The following is a 14,594-nucleotide window of genomic DNA, read 5'->3' on the forward strand; positions in this document are numbered from 1 at the left end:
AATCTCAGTAATTGTCTTCTGTACTATCAGTTAACTAACAGTAAGGATAGGGCATCTGATGCAGTCTATTTAACACTGACTTGCTCAAAGTATTCTGCTCTAGTTTATACTCTTGTCCTACCTCTTACTATTAAAATGTAATGTAGCTCCTAAGTTTTCACTTCAATTTCTTTCCGGCCCCCTTTCTCTGCTCCCTTATGAATTCAAAAAAAGTATTTTATACTGACTTCAAAAAAGTATTTTACACTGGTTCTTTTTATTATTATAGAATATATTTCTTAAAAAATAATTACACTAAATATAAGGAAGTACTTATTCTTAATAATCACCTTCTGCTCCTATGGATGCCAGATAAAATCTACAAACAAGATATACATGTTTCTACAGAAAGGGAGCAGTAAAAACCAACTCATTATGAAAAATGTTTCTACCTGGAAAAGTGATCTGGAGAAAGCATGTTTTGAGATTTATATCTCACAGGGGCACTGCTGTGGGAACTTGGTGGATGACTAAGCTAAAAATTCTGAAATTCCTTCTTTCTTAACACATAGGATCTCCTGGAGTAGTTCCATTTTGCCTCACTTTTATCAGATGTCTTAAATTTGTCATATTTAACTTTTTCTCTCAAATTGAGGCTTCCAACAATTCTCATTTCTGGCATTATCATAAGTAATTTATTATGTGATGTGTTTATGCTTAAATATAGATATTTTCATTTAAGCCCTTCCCCTATTTTCTACTTCCTGTGTAGCCTTTATTCCTTAATTTCTCTCTCATGATGCTCTCTTGAGTCAAAGGTCAACAGCATAATGAGTCATGAAATAGAATAAAGTGCTCTGATAATCGCAATTTAGGAAGATACTGATTTCCGTTCTCAGAGATACTTAGCATGCAAGATGTCTATCTGAAGCCATCTATGATTCTGACCAAAGGGATTTATGAGAACTCTCAGTATATTTGGACACTCAATGCATATAAAGGATAGCTTTCATCTGGGTCTTTCTCACTTAAAATCCCAATATAGGTCTTAAATACCTTGCTAATACAGGCTTAGGAAACAAAGCTTGTAGCTCTTCTTTCATTCTCTTAATAAAGAAACCCTGTGATGTAGGATGTACTCATTATTATGTTTTCATTCTCTGTGACCTGCATCCTTTTTTTTTAATTTTTAAAATTTACATCCAAGTTAGTTAGCATATAGTACAATAATGATATCAGGAACAGAATCCAGGGATTCATCCCCTACATGTAATACCCAGTGCTCATCCCAGTAAGTGTCTGTGACCTACATTCAAGAAGTTGTTCTTTCAGAGTAGGAAAAGAACTAATGTGTACTGAGTAACTACTCTCAGTGCTAAGCACCTGAGGTATATGACCATATTTAGTTTAGAGCCCCAAACAGTCTACCTTCAGGTTTGAAGTTTGACTAAAGTTATTTCAAATGACTATATCAGGGGCGCCTGGGTGGCTCAGTCAGTTAAGCATCTGACTTTGGCTCAGGTCATGATCTCGTAGTTTGTGGGTTCGAGCCCTGTGTCGGGCTCTGTGTTAACAGCTCGGAGCCTGGAGCCTACTTCAGATTCTGTGTCTCCCTCTGTCTCTGCCTCTCCCCCTCATTCACATTCACTCACTTACACACACACACTCTCTCTTAAAAATAAACATTTAAAAAATAAAAAAAATAAATAAAATGACAATATCGAGTCTCTCAACACATCATGGTTCTTTCCTAAAGAAATAGTCTTTCTGAAATAAAGCCCGTTAATGCAACCTGATTATAGAAGGAATGTTCTGAACATGATCTCCAAAGTCATACTGTGACAGGATAAAATGCAGCCTACCCACACCCACCCACACACAGAGCACACACACGGTATAGATTCATATTTTTTTCTGCCAAGGAGCTGGGCAAAAAGGAAACAGTTCTATTCCTTCCCCTCCTGTGTTCAAAGCCTGGATTGAGGCCAGTGTCCTAATCAGTTCTCATTGGCCCTGGAGGAATCAGAACCTTTTGTAAAATATAATAAAGGGCATAAAATCATGATAAAATGCATGAAAAAGCAGTGCCTTTGGTTAGGGAACTAGAAATAATTTAGCAGAACAGATGGATTGCATTGGTTTGGTATTATTGAGCACATGAAAGGGCTCATTTTGTGGCAGTTCCAAACTAACAGAAAATGTCCAACTTAAATTTGACAAGTCAAAGTACCTGCCTCTGCTGGGGGAGACCCTATTTTCTTTAATCATTTTCAAAGTGGTGACATATTAGGCAACAATTTCCACTGAAATATTTCATTTTCTGAAAATATTTCATCCAGTGTCCCTAAATATAGGGATGCATTTTTTTTCCTACAAAAATTCACAGGGTTGGCGACTTCGAAAGTTAAGAAATCATAAATGACTTAGGAGTGTCAAAGTTACCTTCTGTTACAAATTCCATACTTAATATTTAATGGGTAAGTTCACAGCCTATTCATTTTTCTTGATACCCTTCTCTCAAACAAATTCAAGATTCTGGACTCATTGCTCATGTCCAATGGTACCTATTGGAGTTTTCAAATGCTACATTCAATTGTTTCTTTGATTTTACATAAAGGATTTTTCAATCCCCTTCCCCCAACTGCATTCTTTGCTTCTATATATCCCTCATGATAATAACTTATTACTATCAGAGTTTTTCTTATAAACAAAGGGGAGTGAAAGAAGGGAAGGAGGCAATTAAGCAGACAGGCAGCCCAATAGGCTTGTGGTCCTTTCAGCTGGTCACATGGAAAGAAAATAAACCGGAGGTCAGGAGCCCTGAGTTCTAGGTTCGGACCGTCACCTGTCTGTAACATGCTCCTAGCCAGCTATGAGGTACATTTCAGGACCCTAATTTCTCCATTTATAAACATTAGGAGGTTTGACCAAATTACTTCAAAGTCCCTCTTTAGCCCTAAAATGATAATATTCTATGTGAAATGATCTTATACACAATAAAAACTCAACATTCTTTAATTGATAGAATTGACTTAGGCAAGCAAATATAATAATTGAAGTAATAAATTACTAAAGTTGAAGCAAGAGTGGAGATCTCACTATGGTTTTCAAAAGTATATTAGCTATACTTTGAAGCAATTCCTTAATGTTTAATCATAATTGAAAAATAAGTATATTTTCTAAAATTCCTATTCCTACCTTGTGATAACTTCAAAATAATAAATACATTTCCCAATTTTTAAAAGTCTGTGTATGGAACTTCTGAGTTAATGCTACCTTTGTTTCTCAAGCAAATGCTCACTTCTGTTACACTCCCATGTTCATATATTTGACTCCATTCACCTTTTTGTCTCTATCCCATTAAGCTTAAGTTAAGAAATAGACCTCCTGGGGCACCTGGGTGGCTCAGTCGGTTAAGCGTCTGACTTCGGCTCAGGTCATGATCTTGTGGTTTGTGAGTTCGAGCCCTGAGTCGGGCTCTGTGCTGACAGCTCAGAGCTGGAGACTGCTTCACATTCTGTGTCTCCCTCTCTACCTGCCCCTTCCCTGCTCATGCTCTGTCTCTCTCTGTCTCAAAAATAAATAAACATTAAAAAAATTTTTTTTAATTAAAAAAAAAAGAAATAGACCTTCTGGTATAGTGGTTTTTAACATTGTCTGCACCTTGAAATCGGCTGGGGAAGATTAAAAGGTATTATTGCCTGGGTCCTACCTCCAGAACGTCTGATTAACCTTGGGGACACCCTGGGCATATAGATACTTAGAAACACCCTGTGGGTTTTAATGTGCATCCTCGGTCGAGAACGACATGTTAGAGGGAGCTGTCCATTCTTTCTGCTCGTAAATGAATTCAAGATACTGACACTCTACTGACCCACATTTCAAACTGTAGTTACAACAAATGGTTGTCACAGCAAAGGTTGGGAAGTAAGAAAGATCTATCTCTTCTTCAAAACAAGTGCCTCCACTTGCTTATAAAACTGCTTGATTCGGTCATTACAATTCACGTAAAGATATTTCTGGGTGCATAAAGTAATTGCAAAAGAATTTCAGAGAACAGCAAATCCTAGTCAATAATAAAGGTCTGAATGGTAAAAAAGTATACATGCTATATATTTCTTAAAAGTTTATTTCCACCCATTTCAAAATATTATGCTCATCAAAAAGAAAAAAATGTTACCCTTTAGTGTAATTGCTCAATTTTTATGATTTTATGTAACTGAATCTCCTAGATTATACTTATTCTGTAAACAACTGTAAATGAACATTTTAACAGTTTGGGCTAAAGCAGTGATTTTTTAAAAACAGTAATCATATATGAAACAAATTTTGTCACAATAAATATTTTGCATTACTTTAGCATTATAATTTTCAGATGGTTAAAAACATGTAACTATTCATTTTTGTTAATAGGCTTTAGGGGCGCCTAGGTGGCTCAGTGGGTTAAGCATCTGACTCCTGATTTTGGCTCAGGTCATGATCCCATACATCCCATACAGGATCCCATCCCACAGAGCCACACACTGGGCTCTGTGTTGACAGCATGGAATATACCTGGGATTCTCTCACTCCTTCTCTCTCTACCCCTCCTCTGCTCATGTTCTACAAACAAACAAACATTTTAAAAAATAAGCTTTAATGCTGCTCTTAAAATAATCCCGTATCACTCTCCAAATGTGGGCAGTCTGTCTTATTTCCTTTTGTTGATTGTTTTCCACATTAATTCTTCCTTTTTTATAGAAAAAAATAATCAAAACAAAAAATTCCAAATCATCTTAACACACAAAAAATTCCAAATCATCTTAATTCTGATTATAGGCTGCACGAGTAATTTTAATGTATTTATCTGACTAGGTTCACTCTACTGTGATATACAAATATCTCTCAGAATAATTACAAAATGTATCCTGGTTTACTCATCACATCTAAATCATTTGTGCCACTTCTCAAGACTGTCCTGTCCTTTAGAGACAATTCACAAGACTCCCTGTTTAAGTTTCTTACTGCTTTGTGGTTAGATTCTAAAACACAAACACACATAAAATTTTCTTTTTGCAAGCTAAACAGTAAGCTGTTATGTGCTGCCATCTAGTTAGATTACTCTATAAAACAAATGTTTAATTGAATTAACTTGCAGTATTCAGTGCTTTTTAGCAGTTATGTCAGAAAATCTGCACATTCCAAAAGTTTTTCTCAAAGAGTATTATATTTCTTTATTTAGATTTGAAAAAGGTCTTCTAAAATTACCTGTAATGCACAGGAAGGTGTGGGACCCTAGCCCTGAGCTCCTTGGCATCTTAAGATTTTACATTAAACCTGCTCTCCACTTTTCTCATTGGAACGGCTGAGGAAGTCCCAAAAGGCACAACAGTAGCTTGGTTTTGGGTCCCCGAATTGTTTTGTAATTACTTTGTGTTGGCACTTGAATAAAAGAGTTAAACATTTCAGCACAGTATGTTGCTTATGGTTTTTACTTACGAATTAAGCGAAACAAAGTTATTCAATATTAGTTACAAAGAGCCAATGCAAATTCCACATAATATGTAATCCAACAAAAGCATTATAAAATGTTATTATTCTCAAAACAAATGTGAGAGCAAGCAAATGTCTGTGGGTGGCTTGGTGGGGCTGAGAGTCATGAACACTTCTGGAAAAACAACTGCAAGTGCATTTCTAACAGATGATGGGTCAATCTCTGCAATTTTTTAAGGACAGAAAAGCACATTGTTTTCTTCAGGGCACACACACTTTAGAAACCTGGCTACTTAATCAAAGGACTTGTTTCTGAGGAGGATACCGAATGACCCCTCCAGATCCACTTCTTATGGTGACAAGAAAGCTACCGATTTTGCTTTTTGCTTTCTAAAGAATCAGTAAACTAAGTGTGAATGATTCAGTTGGGGAAAAAAATTAAATAGTACTGGCATGAAGGACTAACCACCTCAATTTTTTAAAAAACAGTGCCACGTCATGCCAAAAGAAGTTGACCCATGTATCCACTGTAATCTAATATAATGAAGACTAATGTTTTCTCTGGCTGCTAATCAGGACTAGTAAGCACAACCAATTTATACTACAGCTTACAAGTCAAAAAGCAATATGTTTACTAAAACACTCTAAAAATTTTGTCTACTCTTAACCAAAGAAAGTGTTATGTTCCAAATGAGCTCCTTAGCCATCTAGTTTCGTATGATATCACTAGCTGGAAAAGATCCTAGCAAATATCCTGCCTAAGAGCCTCATCTTACACATGGGCAAACCAATGAGTAAGGTTAAATGAGTTGACAAAAGTATACAGATAATTAATGGCAGGAGTAAGGTCAAATCTAATGTTGAACAATAACCTTTGAAGGAATCCATTTTGATCGATTTTCTACACTGCTAAATAAACTGACACAATACATAATTCTGATTTGTGGATCAGTCTATTATTTTGAAACAAAGGAGGCCATTGAATGTTTACAAATTGCCATCTTTCCTATCATATCATTGTTTAATTACAAAATTGACTATTCTGTTGGTTGAAGAAAGCTGACATTTCTTTGAATGCCAGTAGAATGGAGACTCCTTACCTTCTTTCCCAGTGAAATAAAAAGCCAAAAACAAACACAAACAAAGACAGAAGGAGGTCAAGCTCTTCAACATTAGGTCTGGGGTACTTCCTCCTTTGCATTCTGATATACAACACTTCTACTTCCATCTCTTGTTCAGATGGCCCTTCTGATGCTGTCAAGACTATGGAGGCAGCACTGGACCACACTCTTTCTCATTTTATTTTTCTTCTCCAAGCTAAATCAGTAAGAGTCTTTAAAATCACTGCAACATAAATTAGTAACTCAAAATCCCTTGTGATTTTGTAATTACATATTTTTTTCTGTGACCATTTGATTAATATCGGCTGATCCCACCAAATGGTAATCTCCTTGAAGACAGGGCATGAATCTTCTCTAGATCCTAATACAGGAGTCTGGAAAACTCAAAATTTTGATGTACTGTTGAATGGATGAATCCTGTTCTTAAAGTATACATCTTAAAGATTCTACCATTCTTAAAGTGTGGTGGCCAGATCAGCAGTATCAAGATTACCCAGACACATGTTAGCAACCCAAATTCTCAGACCTCATCCCAACAGGACTCCACTACTGCTGAATATGAACCTCTGAGGCTGGATCCCCACAATCTGTATTTTAGTATTCCCAATGATTCTGATGTGTGCTAACATATGAGCACCGCACTAATCAATAAATGAATACCACTTATCTGGCCACAGGTTTCAGCTTGCTGACCAGCTATATGTCCCCAGAAATCTGTTGATACCTTCTCTAAAAGCACTGGCTAACTGCTAGCTATAGGTGGCTACACAGACCTGGCAGGAAAATAGTGTTCAAAGATGGCAAATCGCTCTCTGGATATTGGGGAAAAACAAACTGACCCAGCTTCTATGTGTTATATTCTTATTCAATTATATCCTTTTCTGTAAAATCTAATAAATCCTCTCTCTTTTGAGACAACTGAGTTGAGTTCTTATTGCTCACACCAAGGACAGGAATTTGTCTATAATGTTTAGGAAAGAGTGATAACCTAGACACCAAGGCTCGTATTCACATCCCTGGAGTCCTAGATGCACAAATTTTACCCTCTCAGGAATGCATGCTCTAAACATAATCAAGGAACAAACAGAACTGGAATTTAATTTCCTAGTAGTCCTATATAGACAAATTTAGAAAGAAAGGTCTCATTCTCCTGAAGTCTTTGGGCTATCATGGTAAATATTCATTCATACCCAAGCTGAAACCTAACTTCTCTCATGGAGTGAATAAGTCAAGTCCAATTAGAAGATCCTGTCATTGGCCTTGATCTCCTTAGAAGGTTCATAAACACTAACCAGGAAACCTATTAGCCCATAAAGGAAGAATTTTCTTGCCTCTTTGACCCTTAATGCTCTCACCATGTACCTGACCACTTGCCACTTATAGTATACTTTTCTCCTGTTTTTTTCAGCAACTGATTCTAATGAGTTTTGGTGAAATGCTAAAAGATTTGTTTTATGTTTCTGTGGTTTTCTCTTCCACATAATTGAAATTTTCAAAATAATTTGGCTTGAGACAAAAAGGTTAGCATCCTTGCAAGATGATTTAATAATATATTAAATGTGTACATTAGATTTAACTTGTCAAAGCAAAAACTTTAAAAGAAAATCCACAACGAACATGTACCATTTATTTTAGGTGCAGTTACTAGGAAGACTACTGGTTGATGAAACAGATTCTACTATTTCTGAGTGGGCTAAACTGTTCTGAAATAACCTCTGTGTGTACCCTTTTTATTTTCTCCCATACTCTTCTGATAGAAACAATCAAGAAGAAAAAAGGAGTTATGTTTCTTTTGGTTCTGTTTTACCCCTTTTGTTACTATGTTTTACCTTACATACAACCTGAAAGTCTCTAGAAAAGGGTAACATTTGTTTGGTTAATGATCATTTTTAAAATTACATTTTGGGGCGCCTAGGTGGCTAAATCGGTTAAGTGTCTGACTTCAGCTCAGGTCATGATTGCGTGGTCTGTGGGTTTGAGCCCCACATCGGGCTCTGTGCTGACAGCTTGGAGCCTGGAGCCCTACTTCAGATTCTGTGTCTCCCTTTCTCTCTGCCCCTCCCTTACTCACACTCTGGGTGTGTCTCTCTCAAAAATAAATAAACATTAAAATTTTTTTAAAATTACATTTTGAATATTCCTAAAATCATTTACATACAAAAAAACATCAACCTCTAGTTGTCTTAAACTCTTTTTTTAAATGGTTTTAGAAATTCCATTTTATCATTAGGTCAGCATGAAGTCCGAGATACCTGATAACATAGGAGCAAATAAATACATATGAACAACAATTTCATCACTTAAGCAATCAAACAACTAGTGAACTGTTATCAAATTATGTTAGCAAAAAGAGTGTTCTGTTTATACTATTAAGAAATTATGGATATTTTTGTAGTTGGTCTTCATTAAGAGCAACTCTAGTGATCTGGGCTTTCAAGTGCATTATTCGTAGTGTGATTGTTTACCAAAGACACTTATTTAGCTGACTGGTCTAGGGCTAGACTCACTCATTCTCATTAGCCCCACTGTACTTCTGCCATTTCACCCTGGGTCTGATATCACATCAGTCAGTGCTGTTGTATAAATTGAATTTTATGCTTTCAAATAATACAGGACTAAAATAATGTGATGCATGAGGAGTTGGAAAAGAAGACTGATCAGAAAGGGGTAACAGATTTTTAAATGTTAAGACCAGGATGAGCCATTTTACATTCCACTTATTTCTGCACTTTGCTCCTTTCATAACCAGGGCTCTTTCAGGTAAAAAGATTTAAGGAATACCATAATCTAACAATGCATTTGAAGTCTCTGATCAGCCACTGCTGATTTGGCTGGGGTAACACTCCAGGATATAATAAAGACTTAAAAGTGAAAAAACGTAAACAGCAATGCCTCAGCTGGCAAAAGCACAGAAAAAAACGCCAAGGTGGAAAGCATCTATAGTAGATGCAACAGTGAAACAGAAACGTTCACGTGAATAAATGTCCATTAAGACCAGTTCACCACGGATTAGTCCCCTTGCTAGTTTACTTTATTTACTCCATATGGGACTGTGTCGACCACATAGTGGTTTGGCCTCCACAGTGCATTATCAAAAACATAAAAACCTTAAAGACAACTCTATAATTTACCAAAAAGTATGAAATCCTTCTGCCATGTAATATGGATGCTACTGGCAAGAGATGAATAACAGACTTTCACTCAAGGACGTATCAGAGAAATAAATCTAGCTCAAATTCTTTCATGTTAAGGTTTTAGGTAAAGAGGATACATTTAATCAAAAGAATAACTTTAAATATGAAAAAAATTTGATAATTCTATTATAAACATATAATAAAACTTGTGAAAACTAAATGTGTACACAATACTTTGGTGTATTCATTCACAATCCCAATCTGCTGAATGACCCACAGACATTACCCATGTTTTGATGTAAAGAAAAAAACCTACAAGGTACATTATTCACCTTCAAAAGAGAAAAATCAATAAAGGAAATAATACATCCTCATAAATGAAGGTACTGAATAAATGACTTTGTATTTTCAAAATCAGTTCTTTTCACTACTTTGCAGAGAAGAAGGATCAGACTGATGTCATTCGGGCATCAAATATCAGCAAGTGCACATGACTCTAAGAAACATTCTGTCTGCTCTGGCATTTCCATCTCAACTGATATATTTTACAGGTTTACTTTAAAGTAAATTGGCTTTGAATAGAAATATTCTGGACCACATTTTGGGTTGCCAAAATTTAATTAACTTAAAAGTAGTTGCACAAGATTGCTTTTCTATTTTATCAAAGTAGAGTGAATTCGATGTAGTCTCAATATATCAGTTTCCTCATGATACACCTTTAGTCAAAATATTATCCATTTAATTTCTTCCCAAACTAGTGAGAATTACACTGGATTTCCTTCACTGATCTGCAAAGACTGACAACAAAACCAAAGAGCAACATGTTATATTGTCAGTCTATAATAACAAGGACTAGATTTGTCTTGTGAAATTCTATAGTTCTAGTCCCTAGAACATGTTTGAACATAATATAGACACAGGTAAAAATACTTTTGATCAATAAATGTTAAAGTAATGTGAAAAAAACATTGGGGATATATATTTTTTTTAAATGTCTTAGACTCAAATATAGAATGTTACTGGGTCTTAGGCAACAATGGACAACGATAGCAACCAAATAAAACAGCTTATCGTGACAGATTTTGCAAATCTGAATACAGGAAATTTTTTGAATTGATACCATTTTTACTTGTGAAAGCCGAAAGAAACATATTTTTCTAAATGAAAAAGGGACTCGAGGAATCTTCAGAAATGAGTCTAAAGAAATACCAGTAAAATAAAAGTACTCAAACCTTCACTATAAAAACGGAAGATTATCAGCCACTTTAATAAAAAGAAGTTACTTTTCTTGGTAAGAGGACAGTTCATCTTTAAATCTAGTCAATTCCAAAGGCAAATTTGGGATATATCTGAGTTCAAAGTACAGCTTATAATAATAAATAACAACTCTCAGCACTTAACAGATTGTGAAGAGTTTCCCAAAAATTTAACTGAATAAATGATATCTATCTGGAAACAAGAATGCTATCATGTGTCTCAAAAAATGCTGCAATAATCGCACACATACATCATGCAACTGCTCAGTCCATCAACATGGACTGAGTCCCCCCCTAGGTGCCTAGCCCAGAGTCAGGTCAAAAGTGCTATGCCACAAGTATCAATAATGGTTCATCGATCATGGTGTTTGTGCCCAAGTATTAACATTTTTCTACTACTACCCAAATGAATACTGCCCTTTTTACATGATTTATTTCAGTAAGTAAAAGAGTGTAGCCAATTCAGGATTACCTCACATTTATTTAGCAGTCCAGTTTCTTGCAGCCGTGACCAGATGCTCTGTATTCGTCCAGCGTGCTCAGGGTGGGTGGTGGAATTGCCACAAATGCACTGGTGTTTCAGCATCAGAGGGTCGTAGGCAATTCCTTCAGCACAAAGAAAACACAGCACAAGACTGAGTAATGATACAAGGTTATGATAAAATGTAATGATAATATGATTACTCTAAAAAAGGCATTCTTTTAAAAATACATTTACAAATAGAGAAATAATATATATTTGAAAATTCTAGCACATAAGAGTCATTTAGTCTTGTTTATCTGGATGTAAATGCAAAAATAGGTCAACCCCTGGATTAATCAGTACTGAGCACACCCTAGCTTAGTAAATATATAAAGGGATGAAGATGGTAAAATTTTAAGAAACTTCAGATTTTTAAAAATACTGTAATTTTACCAGTATCTTCAATCACTATGAAGTAAATCACAATTCAGTAAAGATCTATATGTTATCACTGAAGCCACAAAATGAGCTCTCTAAATCATGAATTAATTTCATGAGTAATTCTAGTTTCACTTTTTTTTTTTCAATGCTTGTTTATTTATTTATTTTGTGTGTGTGAGAGAGAGAGATGGAGAGTGAGCAGGGGAGGAGCAAAAATAGAGGAGGAGAGAGAGTCCTAAGCAGGCTCCACAATGTCAGTGCAGAGCCCCTGCAGGGCTTAAACTCATGAACTAGTATTAGATCATGACCTGAGCTGAAACCAAGATTTGGATGCTTAACTGATGGACCCACCCAGGTGTGCCATCTAGCTTCACTTTAGATCAGGGTTACACTTTTGTAATAAATTAGAAAACTTTCCAACTGCTTGCCCATTCTGTTCAGCAATTCTTTCAAAGATGTACAGAAAGAGTTTATTCCTTGCTTACTGTGCTTTTCTCATAGTTTATGCCAATCTGTAAGCAATCTTATAATATTGTGGAACATCTGAAGTGTTTCTTTAAAAAAATGAAAAAGTAAAAAAAAGGAATTAAGTCGATTGCAATACCTTTAGTAGAGATTCCATAGATATGGAATATAATCTGCTTTTAAATTATCATGAGTTAACATATTTCATATTTTAGTTAGACTCTATGATGAGTTACATAAAATGGATTTTATAGATACATAAAATAGGACTTTTTAAAGCAACAAAGTAGATGATAATTATAACTCTGGTTAATTTTGAAAAGATTTCTACCCTTAATCCAATTCCTTGGGGGGAAAACGTTACTTACAAAACTGCCTGACATAAAAAATCATTTAACCGCTCAAATATTCCAACAAATTACCATGGAAATACATTATCTGAGGACATGGAGTGAAGACAGAAGAAGACCAAAATTAAAAAGCAAAAATAAGTATCTATTCAAGAACAGATAAAGACCAGTAATTTGTATTGTAAAGTAAGTTTAATGGATTTTATTATTTTTTTAAAAATTTTGTTAATGTTTTATTTTTGAGAGAGAGAGAGAGAGAGAGAGAGAGAGAGAGAGCGAGAGCGCACGCACACAAACAGGGGAGGGGTAGAAAGAGAGGGAGACACAGAATCCAAAGCAGGCTCCAGGCCGTGAGCTGTCAGCACAGAGCCCAATGCTGGACTCAAACCCACAAACTGCGAGATCATGATCTGAGCTAAAGTTGGACCCTTAATCACCTGAGCCACCCAGACGCCCCTCTCTCTTTGACTTACAATATTGTGTTAGAGGAATGCTACTCAAGAGGCGAAAATATTTATCTCTGAGTGTACTAAAAATCATGCAGAATAATGACATAGGTATTTTCAAACCATGTGGTAAAAATTATGTCCGTGAAAAAATGTCATTTTGCTGGTCCAAACAATATCCAATCTTAACACTCAAGTGGCTTCAAAATCCATCCCTATGCCCCTGACTCACATTTTCATCATTAGTGCTGATCCCTCTTTTAAGGAGCATACTTTCACACTTGTCTATTCAATTGCCCATCTAAAATCTCCATTTGGACGTCTCATAATTTTTATAAAGTGAGAATGTCTCAGATTTGAGTTCATGATCTTAAGTCACACAAAATGTCTCTCATTTCAGTAAGGGACATCATGACCCACCATTTCTCACTCTAGAAACCTTAGTATCCTGCAGAAACTCCCTCTCCAAAGAACCAACAAGTACTGTTATCCCTCCAAAATACAACTTGAATCACTAGATTCTTATCTCTAGCCAAAACCACACATAATCCAAGGTACTACATCTCTAAACTCCTCAAATAAAGCCTTTTCACTGGCTACCTGACTTTTACTCTATTCCATTTGACACACAACAGCTACTTTTGCCTAAATCCTTTGGTGACTTTACTGATGAGATTAAAATTTCTCAAGGCTAAGTTTCTCCAACTTATACTTCACATACACCTCCTCTCTTGACCTCTGTTTCTTCCACAAGGGCCTACCTTCCATTCTTCAAAGCAATAAAAAATATACACGACATAGGATCTTCAGACCTGCTGTTCCATCTATGCCCCCAAATTCTTCCTTCTGGCTCCCCATAACCCATACCTCATTTGGCTAATTTCTATTCACCCTTCAGGGCTAAATGTTTTAATATCATCACGAACGGATGTTGTACTTTATAAAATGCTTTTAATCTACTGAAATCATCATATGGTTTGTATCATTTCACTTATGGATGTGATGTGTCACATTGATTGTTTTGAGAATATTGTTTTGAGACTCCCACCCTTGCATCCTGGGATTAAATCCCACTTGATCATAGTATATAATTTTTTAAATATATTGTTGAGTTCAGTTTGTAATATTTTGTTGAGGATTTTTGCTTCTATATTCATGAGAGATACTGGCCTTATATTTTTTTTGTAGTGTCTTTGTCTGGTTTTGGTGTCAGGGAGATACGGGTTTCATAGAATGAATTTGGAAGTTTTCCTTTTTCTTCTATTTTTGTGGAATAGTTTGAGAAGAATAGGCCTTGATTCTTCTTTCAACGTTTGGTAGAATTTGCCTGTAAAGCAGTCTGGTGCTGAACTTTTGATTTGGAGAGAATTTTTTGATTACTGATTCAATCTCCTTAGTGGTAAATGGTCTGTTCAAATTTTGTATTTCTTCCTGCTTCAGTTTTGGTAGGTTATATCTTTCTAGGAA

General features: G+C 35.6%; 1 protein-coding gene across 23 annotated transcripts in view; it reads right to left on the reverse strand.

Annotated features, from left to right (window-relative positions):
• The window catches only part of HDAC9 (histone deacetylase 9), a 739,528-nt gene that overhangs the window by 269,088 nt on the left and 455,846 nt on the right, over positions 1-14,594 (reverse strand). For all 23 annotated transcript variants that reach the window (XM_053218342.1, XM_053218337.1, XM_053218355.1 and 20 more), the window contains one exon: positions 11,435-11,568. In XM_053218342.1, coding sequence (XP_053074317.1) covers positions 11,435-11,568 — 134 coding nt within the window. The remainder of the gene's footprint in view (positions 1-11,434; positions 11,569-14,594) is intronic.

The sequence above is a fragment of the Acinonyx jubatus genome, chromosome A2, assembly GCF_027475565.1.
Source record: "Acinonyx jubatus isolate Ajub_Pintada_27869175 chromosome A2, VMU_Ajub_asm_v1.0, whole genome shotgun sequence".
NCBI lineage: Eukaryota > Metazoa > Chordata > Mammalia > Carnivora > Felidae > Acinonyx > Acinonyx jubatus.